The sequence below is a fragment of the Eschrichtius robustus genome, chromosome 12 (assembly GCF_028021215.1).
Source record: "Eschrichtius robustus isolate mEscRob2 chromosome 12, mEscRob2.pri, whole genome shotgun sequence".
NCBI lineage: Eukaryota > Metazoa > Chordata > Mammalia > Artiodactyla > Eschrichtiidae > Eschrichtius > Eschrichtius robustus.
In genome coordinates this window covers 100,879,623-100,896,839 of record NC_090835.1, presented here as the reverse complement: position 1 = coordinate 100,896,839, position 17,217 = coordinate 100,879,623, and the positions used below count along the sequence as shown (strand labels likewise).

The 17,217-nt window shown below is 42.7% G+C and overlaps 1 protein-coding gene across 1 annotated transcript in view; it reads left to right on the top strand.

The window, feature by feature from the left end:
- Positions 1-17,217, top strand: part of GCNT2 (glucosaminyl (N-acetyl) transferase 2 (I blood group)) — a 121,041-nt gene that overhangs the window by 11,590 nt on the left and 92,234 nt on the right. Inside the window, exon 2 of the mRNA XM_068557381.1 lies at positions 12,109-13,582. Coding sequence (XP_068413482.1) covers positions 12,643-13,582 — 940 coding nt within the window. The 5' untranslated portion in view covers positions 12,109-12,642. The remainder of the gene's footprint in view (positions 1-12,108; positions 13,583-17,217) is intronic.

Genomic DNA, 17,217 nt, shown 5'->3' with positions numbered 1-17,217 from the left:
CAGTCTTTCTCCAGGAGATGATGAAACTAAGACAGAGAGAGGGCATGCGCCCTGCCCCAGTTCACAGTGAACACATAAAAGAACAAGGATTTGAAGCCACATGTGTTTGTCCTCAAAACCTACACTCTTCGCCAGCACACCATACTGCCTCAGGTGTCAGGACAGAGAGGGCAGGCCTGGCACACACTGCCTGCCTCCCTGGTTCCGCGGAAAAGTGGGGTGCTGTCCTACCTAGTCGCTTGTGCGGGGAAGATTCTCTCTCTGTATGTTCTTAACGACGCCGACGGTAAGCGTGGATTACTGTTCACCTGTGGACACATGTCAGGAAGAGAAGGCAGCAGGGCCCTTGCAGGGCAAGCCTGGCCAAGGTGGGCACAGAGCCCAAGCTTTCCAGTGTTTATTAATCCACCAGGCGTTTATCAGCACGTCTCTTGGTTTATCAGAAGAGCGGAACGTTTGTCTAAGTAAATACTTCTAACCAATCTTTCTAGACCCAGAGTTTCTTGTGGGGACATCCCCACCTACTGGGGTTCCCACTGCAGCCGTGTGTCCAGGCCCGCCCCTTTGGATGCTACTTACCCAATGCCCTCTACTTTGTTTGTTCACCTGGGGTGTACTGGAGACGTTTCCTAAGGAGGGGCTCTGGACTCACATTGTGCTCTTGTGAGAAGAGCAAATGAGTGAATGAATAAAGGAAGGAGCGATTTTAGACATCAGACAAACATGTCTCCCTTCAGCTTTTGAAGGACTCCAGAAAGTCATTCAAAGAGGCCACAGGACATGAGCTCTGATTTCCTAAGCTAATGATTTCCAATGTGATGCTTAGTACAGAAGAGCAGTAAGGAGAGCGGACACTGTCTTCGATCTGTCCGGGTTTGAATCGCATCCCCACTGCTGCCACCACCATGTGACCTCAGCAAGTCACTTAACATCTCTGTGAGTCAGTTTCCTCTTCTGCAAAGTAAGTAACAGGAAAGCATCTAATTCACAACGGTGTTGTAAAGATGAAGTGAGTTCACACCTATAAAGCACTCAGACTAGGGCCCAGCACATGGCAAGATCTGTGTGTTACCTGCCACTGTACTGTTTTTATTTTTACAGTCAATCCTTCAGATAGATGTGTGGCTCTGCTGAAATGCCTCTGACATGGGCTTTAGCCCAGGAGTAGTAGGTGCCCAATAATGCCATGACAATAATGTCAATAATCACAACCATAGTGACAGCGGTGTGGCAGGCACTGTGTACCATGCCTCTCACATGCATTCTCTGAAACCTCCAGCAGCCTTGCAGGATAGTCATTTAATCCCTGTTTCCCAGAAGAAAGGATTGAAGCTCAGAGGGGAAAGAATGTCTTGCCTAAGGCTACAACATCAGAAGGTAGAGTTGGAATTCTCACCAGGATTGTCTGAAAGATCATACAATTTTACTGCTTTAGGCTAACTTCTCATTTAAAATCATTTAAATTAGAGGTGAAGATAATAATTGTATTCATCTCTTTCCCAGCATCCAGTATGTGCAGGACACGGTAGAGGCTTTCCATGCAATTATTCAATTCGTACAAGGACCCTCTGAAGGAGTAAAGATTATTATTCACACTTTACAGAGTGTGATGGTTCATTTCAGAGGTCAGCATGGCTAGGCTCTGGTGCCCAGTTACTTGATCAAACCCAGTTTAGATGTTGCTGTGAAAGGATTTATAGATGGGATTGATTACTGATATAATTAAATCAATTGACTTTGCTTAATGGAAATTATCCTTCATACTGTGGGTGGGCTGCATCCAGTCAGTTGAAGACCTTAAGAGTAAAGACTGAGGTTTCCACCAGTTTGCAGGGCAGAAATAGAGACACAGATGTAGAGAACCAACGTATGGACACCAAGGGGGGAAAGTGGCAAGGGGGAGGGGGTGTTGGTGGGATGAATTAGGAGATTGGGATTGACATATATACACTAATATGTATAAAATGGATAACTAATAAGAACCTGCTGAATAAAAGAAAATTTTTAATCAAAAAAAAAAGACTGAGGTTTCCAGAAGAAGCACTTCTGCCTCACAGCAACACAGAAACCCTGCTGAGTTTCCCACTTGCTGCCCTGGGGGAATTCAGACTTCAGACTGCAATTCAACACTTGCCTGAATTTCATATCAACTCTCAGCTGTATCTTCAGCCTGACAGTCTACCCCACAGGTTGCTGTCTTGCTAACCTCCACAATCATGTGAGCCAATTCCTTAAAATAAATCAATGTCTCTTGATATCGATCTATCGAGAGAGACAGAGACAGAGAAGAGAGAGAGCCCCTATTGGTTCTGTTTCTCTGGAGAACCCTGACTGATACACAGAGTAAATGAAGACTAAAGATATTAACAGTTTGTTCCAAAGAACACAGCTTACTAGGGCCAGAGATGGAATTTAAACCCAGGTCTGTCTGTTCCCTGCTGCGCAGCTCTGAACAAATCCTGAGGGGGATAATGAGAAACCGAGACAATCATCCCTGGCCCTGAGCTTTCAAGGACCACCGCATCTGGGCACTGACTTTAGGTATCGGTGAGAATGGCTCTTCTGGACACTAATTCCAATAAGTAACACAAATAAAAACAGACCTGTGACATGTACACACTATCTGTGTGCCATCTCTCCATCATCACCAAGGCAAAGTCAAAGGGCTTGTTCCTAATTCTCCCACAGATTCACCCTCCAGGGAGTGATCTGTCCATTATTGCCCTTTCAAGAACTCTCTCCAAGCAAGACCCAAACGAAATAAAATGTTGGAGATTTGTACTAACGGAGTACAAATCAGAGCAGGCTTCTCTAGCTGCTCACTGGGATTCGGGCAACTGTGACGCGTTCGCCGCCTTTCCTGCCAGGCACTCAATGGGCCGCGAGAGAAACTGTAATCCTTGATGCCACCTTCTTGCCCTCTTTACAAAAATAGGCACTGCCCTCTGACTACCCGGTTTTTCCATGCAGCTCCCAAGCTTTCCAGCCCTTGGGAGGCTCAGCGGAGCCAGCTGGGGCTGCAGAAGCCCTGGGTTCAGAGCCAGGCTCAGCCCCTTTATCATCGCAAATGTCAGCAGAGCTCCTTTTTGACCTGACATTTATGGGAAATAAATGCTTCCAGAAATAAAAACAACAGAGAATAGGCCTGACGAGCCTTTAAGAGCCTTTGGTGACACTTCTTTCCCAAGTCACTGATTTTGATCCGAGGAGAGAGGGTGAGCCAGGATTCATGGGGCCGCCTAGACCCAAGAGGTGGGAGCCAGTCTCTGAGCAATTTTAAGAGGGAGAAATGTAAGCGACCACATTTTTCTCAAAGCAAGGTAAAAACTGGGGCAAGATCAAACTTGCTCAAGCATTCTGCCCAGTAACTGTATTTGCACTGCAAAGAGGCAATCATCAGTTCTAGAGAAAGGGCGCTGGGAGCTGGGGTAGGGGGACGGGCAGTGCATACTTTAGGAAGATACCCTCCTCTCCGCTCCCTCAGGGCTTGCAGGGGACCAGAGGCCGAATGCTCCTGGATCAGTGTGAATGTCTGAATTACCGAGGCAGACCGCCCCAAAATCCGTTTAGTTAGCTAGTTAGGGGACTTCCCTGGTGGTCCAATGGGTAAGACTCCACGCTCCCAATGCGGGGGGCCCGGGTTCAATCCCTGGTTGGAGAACTAGATCCCGCGTGCCGCAAATAAGAGTTAACATGCCGCAGCTAAGGGTTCGCACACCGCAACGAAGATCCCTCGTGCCGCAGCTAAGACCCAGCGCAGCCAAAATCAATCAAGCAATCAATCAATAAAAATAAATAAATAAATATTAAAAATAAGTTAGCTAATTAGAACTGCTCCTCGGGATTGCATTCCAGACTAAGACTGAGATCATGAAGGCAGCTTCAGGGCTACCCAAGGCCAGCTCATCTCCATGTTGATGACTAATGGTTTTTCACTCCATAGCCAGTCTCAGTGTTGGGATTTTACGGCAAAGATGTGGGGTTCTGGAAAGTTCTGAGATTGTACCACTAATGCCTGGGGGGAGGGTTACTCAGGAAGGGAAGATGAAGGAGGGAGTTTGCCCAGAGATAAACCTATAAAGGGTGTGTGTGTGCATGTGCGTGTGTGTGTGTGTGTCTGAATGTCTGTCTGTCTTTCATCTAGGCTCCTCTGACTTCAGAATCTTGCTCAAATTTACACAGTAAGTGCAGAAACCAGAACTCTGCTCTTCTTACTAGAGCAGCAACCCAATAACAGGATTGTGTGTGTGTGTGTTCACCTTATCCCAAACTCTTCTGGAATGTTATCAAATCGATTATCAATGGATGCCACAATTAATGAAAGAACACTTACCCGTATTCTCTTTATGGTCACAGAGGACCTGAGGTCAATTTTTCACTTAGTGGCAGATTAAAGCTGTCAATGTTTAAGCTCCCCTAACAGTGTGAAACTTAAGCCAGTTGGCACTTTCGGCACTCAGGGCTCGTGCTGGCAACGTGGCTGCAGAACTGGATGCTCCAACGGCAATGCTGGGATGGTCTGAAAGGCAGGCTGCACCCCTGCACCCCTAAGTGTTTCTTCCTGCACAGTAAGGGTCCAAGCTCAGCTTTTGCTTGAATAAAAGCTGCTGATTCGATTTGTAAGATAAATTTTACTTTGGAATAATTCTAAATGTACAGAAAATTTGCAAAGATATTACAAAGGGTTCCTATATACCTACCATTTGGTTTCCATTTCTCCTAATGGTATCATCTCTCGTTACCTTTGTGGTATGTTTGTCAAAGCTTAGATATTGACATCAATACATTACTAATAACTAAACTCCAGACTTTATTTGGATTTCACCAGTTTTTCCATTAATGACCTTTTTTGTTCCAGGATCCAGCTCATGATACCTCATTCACTTAGTTGTCCTGTGTCCTTAGTACCTCTGGTCTATGACAGTTTCTATCTTGCCTTTTTTGCCTTGACTGTTTTGAGGAAGACTGGACAGGTGTTTTCTAGAATGGATCTCAGTTGGGGTGTATCTGATGTATTTTCTCAAGTTCATAATGCGATTATGGTTTGGGGGGAAGAATACCACAGAGGTGAAATGCCCTTCTCATCACATCCTACCTGGGGGTCTCTGACATCCACAAGATGCCATTGAGGTGTTAACTTTGATCACTTGGTCAAGGTCATGTTTGCCAGATTTCTCCGCATTAAAGTAACAATTTTTCTCTTTCCATACGCTATTGTTTGCCAGTGAGTTATCAAATCCAGCCTACCCTCAGTGGTGGGGGAACTACCTGAGATAATTCCTTTACCTCCTGAGGCGGGAGTAATTGGATTTGTTTTTTTGAGAACCAGGGATCACTCTGCTATATCCGACCTCGTTTATAATTTGCCATTTCTTTATATTATGTGAGGGAGAATGTGTCTATCATCTTGTAGCTGATCTAGGGATTAAATCAGGGACGTGGGACATAGGGAAGAACAGGAAATACACCGATGAACAAAGTGGATGGTGAGGCAGGCGAAATGAGGTTTATGCTCACATATGAAATCACTGTGGAACGTGCTCTGAATTTAAGCAGTTTCATCTAAAAAACTTGAAATGGTTATCTTCTTTCTTCTTGAATAATTGTGAGAATTAAGTTGTACAAGGAACCCAGAAGTACTGAGCACCATGTCTGGTATACAGTAGATACTCAATAAAGGTTCGTTGCCTTCCTTCAAGAAGAAAATGACATAATGTAGTTGTCAGGAGCATGGATCCTGGCTCCTGGCCCCAAACTGCCTGCTTTTGAGACTTGGTTCTCCTGCTTCAAGCTGTGTGACCTTGGGCCAGTTACTTAACCTCTCAGTGCCTCAGCTTTTTCTTGGGCAAAAGGGAGAATAATAATAGGATCCCTCTGTTGGTGGCAATGTTAATTGATGCAGCCACTATGGAGAACAGTATGGAGTTACCTTAAAAAACTAAAAATAGAGTTACCATATGATCCAGCAATTCCACTTCTGAGCATATATCCAGAAAAGATAAAAACTTTAATTTGAAAAGATCCATGCACTCAAATGTTCATACCAGCACTATTAATAATAGCCAAGACATGGAAGCAACCTACATGTCCATCAACAGAGGAATGGATAAAGAAGATGTGGTACATATATACAATGGAATATTACTCAGCCATAAAAAAGAATAAAATATTCCCATTTGCAGCAACAGGGATGGACCTAGAGATTATCATACTAAGTGAAGTAAGTCAGACAGAAAAGACAAATATCATGTGATATTGCTTATATGTGAATCTAAAATATGACACAGATGAACTTATTTACAAAACAGAAATAGACTCACAGACATAGAAAACAAACTTATGGTTACCAAAGGGCAAGGAGGGGAGGGATAAATTAGGAATTTGGGATTAACAGATATACACTACCATATGTAAAATAGATAAACAACAGGGGCCTACTGTATAACACAGGGAACTGTATTCAGTATCTTGGAATAACCTATAATGGAAAAGAATCTGAAAAAGAATATATATATATACACACATATATATATAACTGAATCACACCTGAAACTAACACAACATTGTAAATCAACTATGCTTCAGTAAAAAAAAAAATAGTATCCCTCTCATGAGGAATAGTCGATATGAGTTTTAAATGATTTATTGTATATAAAGGGCATAGAACAGTGCTTGGCACATTTACAAATATTCCATATCATTCAATACATTCATAGCTTGGGCATCAGGAGAAAAATACAATATGCATTATTTTAATATTTAATCATTCTCTGGATTACTATATCCCACTTTTTTTCTGTCAGATTTGTCCTCAGCATTACTGAGGTATCACTGAGATACAATAAACTGCCCATACATGTACAAGTGAAAAATTTTGACACATTAATATATCTGTAAAGCCATCAGTATAATCAAAATACTGAACACATCCATTAGGCCCGCAAAGTTTTCTTGTGTCTCTTTATAATTCCTCTCTTTTTTGCTTCTTGTTCCCGGGAAACTACTGATTTGCTCTCTGTTACCGTAGATTAGTTTGTGTTTTCTAGATATTTCTATGAATGGAATCATATAGTAAGTACTTTCTTTTTGGGGGGTGTGGCCTCTTTCAGCATGACTATTCTGAGGTTCGTCCATGTTGTTGCCTGTATAGATAGTTCATTCCCTTTTATCCTGAAAAGTATTCCATTATATGGCTATATGATAACTCTTTAATCCATTCCTCTGTTCATGAACATTTGTATTATTTTGTTATTTATTATTTTACTATTATTATGTTTTGCTGTTGCAGATAAAGATGCCCTGAGCAGCCATGCCCAAGACTATATATGAACACACGCTTTGATTTCTCTTGAGTAAACACCATTGGTCCTCATTATTCACCGATTCTATATTTGCAAATTCGTCTACTTTCTACAATGTGTAACCCACAAATCAATACTTGTGGTCATAGGCCCACATGTGCAGAGCAGCAAAAAATCCTGAGTCGCCATACTTGTACGTTCCCAGCTGAGGTCGAACAAGACGATGCTCTGCCTTCTTTTTTTTTTTTAAACGTCTTTATTGGAGTATAATTGCTTTACAATGGTGCGTTAGTTTCTGCTTTATAACAAAGTGAATCAGTTATACATATTGCTCTGCCTTCTTGATTCTGCTCTAAGACAGATGAGCTGAGAGTGGAGATGGGGGCGGCAGGGTGGCTCCGTGCCATCAAAGAACTCCAGCTCTGGGGCCAGTCGATGGGGCTTGAATCCCCACTCAGGCTCCTATCAGTGGGGCGGCCTCAGCCAAGTCACCCAACATGACAGAACTTCTGTCTGGGTGGGTTTCGGTCCTAGGCAACCACGTGATTCCTAAGACCCTCACCAGCTGGGCTGGGACTCTGGCTCTAGGAGTCCTTCCTTCCTGTTATCACAGACCTCTGGTGTTATACTGGCCTTGCTCTTGTTGATTACGTATTGGAGGTAGTGGTTACCAGGGGCTGGGTGGGGAGGGGATATGGGAGTTGTCGTTCAATGGGTAGAGAATTTTCGTTATGCAAGATGAGAAAGTTCTGGAGTTCTGCTGACAATATGCATATAGTTAACACTACTGTACTGCACACTTCAAGGTGGTTACGACGGCAACGTTTATGTTATACGCTTGTATGCCACAATAAAATTTTTTAAAAAATGCTTTAACAAGTCTTCAGTGCCAGTGATTAGGGGTAGAATATGAATTTTCCAGGTTTCAGATCTCGGTATCAGACACCAGAAGGGGATTCTGTGTTAAATTTTCCTGGGTCAGCATGTGCCCCTGATTAAAAACTACTCTTCCATTCAGCTAATTTGACAGAAATGCAAGAATGTGTCAAATATGGAAGGACAGGAGTAGGGGGCTTGGGGGGGAAGAGGGGTGAAAATATCAGCAATGGCCTTCATAGTGGGGACAATGGGTAAGTGCTTGGAAATTCGCTGATGTATTGGGTTAACTCTTGTTTTTACGAGAGATAATCTACTTACAGAAGATAACTAAGGATTTAGAGGACAGTCATAAATACAAATGTTATTAGAATTAGATGCCCTTAACAAGAGTTTTGAATAAACCTGTCAGTTTTGGTCACAAAGTTTCCAAAATTGTCTTTGTTTGGCTTTGGATGTATTTACCTACTCCTGCTAAGACTAGCCCGAGTACTGTATAAAAAAATAAATAAAATAAAATTCAAAACTTAAAAAAAAAAAAAAAAAAGACTAGCCAGAATAAGTGTTATCACACTGGACTTCAAAGTGCAAATATGTTATCAGCCTCTTTTAAAAGCACAAATATTATCTTTAGCTTAGGTTTCTAAGGGTAGAAACTGAACTGAAGACCAATCTCATGAAGTTAAGATAATCTTGTGTAATCTGTCCTTCAGTTGAATAGGCGTACAGAAGCACGTGTAAAATGTTGTTTCCTGAAATCTTTATCGAAAGGAAGGAAACATTTTTGGAAGCAGCGCGTTGCGCTGAATCAGCCCTGCCCAGCTGCCCCTCCTGGCTGTGGTGCTAACGGCTGTCTGACGTACAGCAAATTGCTTTCCTTCTCTGAATGGCATCCTGCTTTCCTCTGTAAAATGACAGCAGGTGACGAGATGACCTCTAAGCTTCTTCCCAGTTCTGTCACTGGACAGTTCTCTTATGTGACCATTTAACTTTCCTGGGGAAAAAAAAAGTGAGAATTAAAAATTTGATACTCAAATTACATGAGAAGAATTAAAATGAAAAGATTTGATTTTGATGTGAGTGTGCCTAGGACATTGGGGAAATTTTTATTTTTAGGACTGATATCTAATTCTGCAAATGAATAATGGAAGTGATGGCATACAACCCCTGGTGCATCCTACTGCCTTCATATGCTCTACAGGCTGCTCAGCTGTCCCTGCCGGAACATTCCAAAGAATCCCCAAGTGTACTCCGTGCTCCAGACCTTGCCTACTTTTCTTCCATCTAATCTAACCTGTCTCTTGTCCCATTGTTTCAGAACCTTCGTTAAATGTCATTGCTTCCAATGACTTTTTTTTTCTGTCTGCGCCACGCAGCATGCGGGATCTTAGTTCTCCCAACCAGGGATCGAACCACCCGTGTCGCCGGCATTGGGAGCGTGGAGTCATAACCACTGGCCTGCCAGGGAAGTCCCCCAATGACGTAATGAGATGTATAGAAGTTGTTGCTATGGCGTTTTTCTGGAATAACTCACCAAAACAATTTGCTTGCTTATGAGACATCTTAAATGTCCTCATGGAAACCGCGGCTGGCTGGTTGGGTTGGGACCTTGAGGTCTGGGAAGTTCTCTGGGGTCGCTCAAATGCCATGTTGAGCCCTCCTCCTTACGTCTTCAAAGACATGTTCTTCCCTCCGAGTTGCTCCCAGTCTATTGGGGGAATAAAATGCTCTACTGGCACAACAATTCTCCCTTCCTGCCATGCACAAGATTTTCCACCTTGGCAAGCTATGCTGTACCGGGCCAGTGTGTGGCAGCACCACGTTTTGCCAGAGTTTGAGAAACAGTGGAGTCAGGCAAAGCAGCGTGCTCTGAATTTCCAGTTCACTAGAGGTGCAGGTGAGCCTCTAAAAGTGACCGTCTGCAGCTCAGTAGTTAGCAGTTTTAGTAGTCAGCAGCTTTCTATGTGCCAAAGTCTGAGCAAATTGCATTCCACTTATTAACCCATATTCATCCGCCAAACAACCTTACTGGTATTTTCTTTATTTGACAGATGACAAAACTGAAACAGAAAAGTAAAGCCCCTTGCCCAAGCTCATACCACTAGGAACCAGCAAAACCAAGATCCAAACCCACCCAAGTCTCTCTCTCTTTTTTTTTTTATAACTTTTTTTAAGCGAGCATTATACATTTTTATTATTTTTTTATTTTTTATTTTTTTGAATTGTACTTTATTTTTTATACAGCAGGTTCTTATTAGTCATCCATTTTATACACATCAGTGTATACATGTCAATCCCAATCGCCATCCCCACCCCCCTGCCGCTTTCCCCCCTTGGTGTCCATACGTTTGTTCTCTACATCTGTGTCTCTATTTCTGCCCTGCAAACCGGTCCATCTGTACCATTTTTCTAGGTTCCACATATATGCGTTAATATACGATATTTGTTTTCCTCTTTCTGACTTACTTCACTCTGTATGACAGTCTCTAGATCCATCCACGTCTCTACAAATGACCCAATTTCCTTCCATTTTACGGCTGAGTAATATTCCATTGTATATATGTACCACATCTTCTTTATCTATTCGTCTGTCGATGGGCATTCAGGTTGCTTCCATGACCTGCCTATTGTAAATAGTGCTGCAATGAACAATGAGGTGCATGTGTCTTTTTGAATTATGGTTTTCTCTGGGTATATGCCTAGTAGTGGGATTGCTGGGTCATATGGTAATTCTATTTTTAGTTTTTTGAGGAACCTCCAAACTGTTCTCCATAGTGGCTGTATCAATTTACATTTCCACCAATAGTGCAAGAGGGTTCCCTTTTCTCCACACCCTCTCCAGCATTTGTTGTTTGTAGATTTCCAAGTCTCTCTTTAAAGCCCATGCTCTGCTACCAAATAGGATGTCATTCTAGCATTCGTGAGGAAATCTAGAAAATACAGGAAAAAGTGGTAAAGTTGTACCAAGTCCACAGTAGTCATCTTGGTGTGGTGAAAATATACTGGTTAGCAGAGACATCAGTAATTATAGGGGAGGGATCAAGAAATCTTTTCTCTCAAGAGCCAAAGAGTAAATATTCTAGTCTTGGGTGGCCAGATGGTTTCTGTTACAACTGGTCAGCTCTGCTGTTGCCATGGGAAAGCAGCTATGGACAATCTGTAAACCAATGGCTATGTTCCAATGGCATTGTATTTATGGACACTGAAATTTGAATTTCATGTATCATGAAATATTCTTTTTCTTCAAATTTCCTTTCAGCCATTCAAAAATGTACAACAATTCTTAGCTCACAGGCTGTACAGAAACATGTGGCAGGTGGATTGGCCCTCACCCATGATGCCCATTGTAGTTTTGTCCACCCCTGGTATAGAGGGAAGAAAAATGACTAAACTTAATTTAATGATGACCGCCTAACATGAGCGAGGTGCCTAAAACCCAGTGATCAGTAGAGAGAAATCGCTCTCCATAAGCTAGTGGTGGGGCAAACAGACAAGCAAAGAGAGGGGCACCAAGTCCTAGTAGAACAGGTGGAAGGGCTCCTAACCCAGACTTGGGAGGGCAGGGAAAGGGTGCCACACGGGGGGCCTGATCGACGGGAGGCACTCGTCAAGAAAAAGGGGGGAGCGAATATTCCAGGTACAATATTCTCGACCCTATTAGGGTTGAGACCTCATGCTACCATGAACTCATTATTGACCCTCAGGCAAGTCAGTGCATGTGTGGGCTTCAATCTCCTCTTGTGCAAAGTGGGTATAACGTCCATGCTCACCTCCCAGGTTGTCAGTGAGAAAATGGAGCCAAGAGGGTGATAGAACATCAGTGACAGTTCATTTTCAAGATGTTCCATTTGTGACTTGAGCGAGCTGGTCTGAAAAAACTGCAAGATGCCTTCCAATCCCGCATCTCTGAATTCTTGATTTTTATCTTTAGGTAAAGAGAAAGCCTGCTCTTCAGCAATTCTGGGAGCTGTCAACATTAATATCAGTCACTGCTGGTGGTGACCTGCCTCACAACAACTGATATGGTCCCAAGTTGAAGAAATATACCGTCCCTTGTGGTCAAACATTATGTCGGTGATGGTGATGGTGATGGTGTCCCTCTCTGGGGTAAAAGGGCTGTAAGACGGACACACGTTCTACCCTCCCCCCCGCCCCGGGGGAACACCCTGAGTCGGCAGCCGTGACAGATTTGTTAGGGTCTTAACTTGAGATTGACCTGGACCAAGGTACCTAACGCTGCTCAGCTCTTGCTCCGTTGGCCCCGGTGGCTCATGTTCTCAGATCCATTCAATCCCTTCACCGTCAGAGAAGAACTTCAGCTTGTGGTTGATCCACTGTCCCTTAAGTGAGAGGCAGTATTTCTCTTCTTGCTCAAAATAAGAAGTGGGAGTAGATTCCCCAGCAGTCGGGGGATGGACCTGCAGACTGACTTCAACAATGATATGAAGTGACAAACACAGAAGAGATGGTAGGAAACGTGAAGCTGAAGGTACTCAAGTTTGTTGTAGGGCTTATAGCCATTTCTATAACTCTTTTGTTTTTCTATACCAACAATTTAGTCCTGCCAAAATACCTGCCAGTGGGGAAAATCTCAAACTCTTCAGTGCTTGCAGAAGTCTGTGACATGGTTATAACAGGAAAGAAAATCTTGGATGGAAATATACCAATGACACCACTGACACCACTGAGAAACATAACTTGCCAACAGTACTTGACCCAGAATCACTACATAATGAAACCTCTGTCCAAAGATGAAGCTGAGTTCCCTTTGGCATATGTCATGGTCATCCACAAAGACTTTGATACATTTGAGAGGCTTTTCAGGGCTATTTACATGCCTCAAAATGTCTACTGTGTTCATGTGGATGAGAAAGCCACCTCTGCTTTCAAGGATTCGGTAGGAAGGCTGCTGAGCTGCTTCGCAAATGCCTTTCTGGCTTCCAAGAGGGAGTCTGTGGTCTACGCAGGACTTTCCAGGCTCCAGGCTGACCTGAATTGCCTGCAAGACCTCATAGGCTCGGAGGTTCCGTGGAAGTACACCATCAACACCTGCGGGCAAGATTTCCCCCTGAAAACCAACAGGGAGATCGTTCAGTATATAAAAGGATTTAAAGGGAAAAACATCACCCCAGGGGTGCTGCCTCCTCCTCATATTATCAGAAGGACCAGATATATGCACTTGGAGCAGAAATACCAATTGTTTTCCTTCATGCTGTGGACTTGGATAAGAAAAATGTCTCCTCCCCATAATCTCACCATTTACTTTGGCTCCAGCTATGTAGCCCTTACAAGAGAATTTGCTAATTTTGTTCTCCAAGACCAGAGGGCCATTGATTTACTTGGGTGGTCAAAGGACACCTACTCTCCTGATGAACATTTCTGGGTGACACTTAACAGGATTCCAGGTATGCAGAACTTGATTTCCATTCTACATAAAGTCTGGAAGCATTGTGTGTGTGTGTGTGTGTGTGTGTGTGTGTGTGTGTGTGTGTGTATTTTACACTTTGAAAATATCTTCAATTGCATTATATATATTCACCTATGTTTCCAGCTTTATGGACACCCTGTAGACTGTTTTGTGTGTCTGTTTCAATGGAATTCATATAACGTAAGTTACAGTTCTTACATTTCAGTTCTAAGGCTCTGTCTTTGTGACTCTGAAGGACAAGCCTTTGGGGGTGGGACTCAAGGTAAACAGAACTTTGCACTTCCACATTCCGGCTTTTGCTATTCTGCTTTTATTTTTTTTTTAATGTTATTTTTTTATATTTATTTATTTATTTGGTTGCGCCAGGTCTTAGCTGCGGCAGGCAGGCTCCTTAGTTGCGGCTCCAGGTCTCCTTAGTTGCGGCTCCAGGTCTCCTTAGTTGCGGCATGTGAACTCTTAGTTGCGGCATGCGTGTGGGATCTAGTTCTCTGACCAGGGATTGAACCCGGGCCCCCTGCATTGGGAGCATGGAGTCTTATCAACTGCGCCACTAGGGAAGTCCCCTGTTATTCTGCTTTTAAACACCAGAGTTAACTCCATTAACTGCCTCTACCTTGAAGAGAAGGAGAGGATTCACACTAGTATGCTTCCAGGCAACTTTATCCTCCTGGGAATGGAGAGAGCGGTAGGAAGGGGCCGATTTGCTGGAAAACTACTGGAGGGAGGAGGTTGGAAGGAGATGGTTTTCTGGAAACATTACCTCAGCTTTTTAATTGAAGTATAGTTGATTTACAATGTTGTGTTAGCTTCTGGTGAATGGCAAAGTGATTCAATTATATATATTCTTTTTCAGATTCTTTTCCATTACAGTTGATTACAAGATATTAAATATAGTTCCCTGTGCTATGCAGTAGGAGCTTGTTGTTTATCTATTTTATCTATAGCAGTTGGTATCTGTTAATCTCAGACTCCTAATTTATCTGTCCCCTCCCTTTCCCCTTGGTAACCATAAGTTTTTGTCTGTGAGTCTATTTCTGTTTTGTAAATAAGTTCACTTGTATCACTTTTTAGATTCCACATATGTGATATCATATGATATTTGTCTTTCTCTGTATGACTTACTTCACTTAGTATGATAATCTCTAGATCCATCCTTTTTGCTGCAAGTGGCATTATTTCATTCTTTTCTATGGCTGAGTAGTATTCCATTGTATATATGTAACCACATGTTCTTTATCCATTTATCGGTTTTTTAAAATAAATTTATTATTTATTTATTATTTATTTTTGGCTGCATCAGGTCTTCATTGCTGCTAGCGGCTTTCTCTAGTTGTGGCGAGCAGGGGCTACTCTTCATTGCAGTGCACGGGCTTCTCATTGCAGTGGCTTCTGTTGTTGTGGAGCTCGGGCTCTAGGCATGTGGGCCTCAGTAGTTGTGGCTCACGGGCTCTAGAGCACAGGCTCAGTAGTTGTGGCGAACGGGCTTAGTTGCTCCACAGCATGTGGGATCTTCCCGGACCAGGGCTCGAACCCATGTCCCCTGCATTGGCAGGCAGATTCCCAACCACTGCACCACCAGGGAAGCCCTCCATTTATGTGTTGATGGACATTTAGGTTGCTTCCATGTCTTGGTTATTGTAAATAGTGCTGCTATGAACACTGGGGTGCATGTATCTTTTCAAATCAGAGTTTTTGTCTTTTCTGGATATATGCCCAGGAGTGGGATTGTAGGATCATATGGTAACTCTATTTTTAGTTTTTTAAGGAACCTCCATACTGTTTTCCACAATGACTGTACCGATTTACATTCCCACCAACAGTGTAGGAGGGATCCCTTTTCTCCACACCCTCTCTAGCATTTATTATTTGTAGACTTTTTTTAATGATGACCATTCTGACTGGTGAGAGGTGATACCTCATTGTAGTTTTGATATGCATTCTCTAGTAATTAGCAATGTTGAGCATCTTTCCATGTGCCTACTAGCCATCTGTATATCTTCTCTGGAGAAATGCCTATTTAGGTCTTCTGTCCATTTTTTGATTGGGTAGTTTGTTTTTTTGTTATTGAGTTGTATGAGCGGTTTGTATATTTTGGAAATTAAGCCCTTGGGACTTCCCTGGTGGTCCAGTGGTTAAGACTCCACGCTCCCAGTGCAGGGGACCTGGGTTTGATCCCTGGTCAGGGAACTAGATGCCACATGCCACAACTAAAGATCTGGTGCCACCAAATTAATTAATTAATTTTTTTTAAAAAAAGGGAAATTAAGCCCTTGTTGGTCACATCATTTGCAAATATTTTCTCCCAGTTCGTAGGTTGTCTTTTTGTTTTGTTTATGGTTTCCTTTGCTGTACAAAAGCTTATAAATTTGATTAAGAAACATTACCTCTATTTAATCCCCAGTAGCATTTTAAGATCTAGTAATTTTGTACTCATTTAGGCTACACTTACGTTTTATATTTCCAGAACCTAGCACAGTGCCTGCATAAACTAAGTGCACAAAAAATGTTTGTGAATGAATGAATGAATCATTTGACTGGGGTACATGAGATTTCTATTTCTAAAGGTTTTTCAAAGCATAGCACTTATTAGTATGTTGTTTCATTATGTGATATACTTACTGGTGATCATGAATTTTCATGTCTTGTTAAGTCATTAGTATCCATGCATATCTTAGTTACAACTTTTAATTTCTTACTAAAGGACAATGTTTCTAATTAATGGTTTGCATTATGTTCCTCAGTTCCCTTCAGTCAAAGGGAAAATGTTTCCAGAATTTAACAAAGTACTTGGCACCATCTGGCATTTAAAATGTGCTTTATTTGATTAGTCACTCCACACAACATTCCTGTGAGAAATGAACTTCATTCGATAATATGCAAAACTGATAATGAAGCCCTGGACCAGTTAGAAAAGTGATGAGGGGGGCTTCCCTGACGGTCCAGTGGTTAAGACTCTGTGCTTCCACTGCAGGGGGCGCAGGTTGGATCCCTGGTCGGGGAACTAAGATCCCACATGCCTCGAGCCATGGCCAGAAAAAAAGAAAAATTTTGAAAGGTGATGAAGTCATTCTGCAAGTAGTTTCTATGAAAATCCATCTTCCAGAATTAAAGACTGATCTACTAAGTAAATTCAGGTTTTGCCAAACACACAGCTATTTTTGTGTCTTCCATACTTTTTCAGTCTGGGCTGTTGATGGTCATCTGTTGTAAAGAAGGTCTTTCCCCATCCAGCTGGCCAAATAGAGAGTAGGCATCGAGTTCCTCGTAGACTGTGAGCTTTGAGAAGAAATGGGGATACTGCAATCCAGCACCCGGGGATCCAAAAGAATAGGGGATCCATTTCTTGGAACTCTGTTCTGATTGAACAGCATATTGCAACCGGAAGGAGGGGGCTAGAGTCTTGCAGCACGTAATTCTCTGTGATCAGAAGCTCAAGGTCTCCCCTGGCTGGGAACACTCGCTGTAGCAGTGACCATGAGTTCCTGTAACTTCAAACTCAAATCAAGGACTCTGTGGGGAGCAGAGTGGAGGAAGGAAAGAGCAGAAGTCTAGAAAGGTGAAGAGCTCAGTTGGCACTGGGATTGGACCCTTGTTTTACCTTCTCCTCGTGAC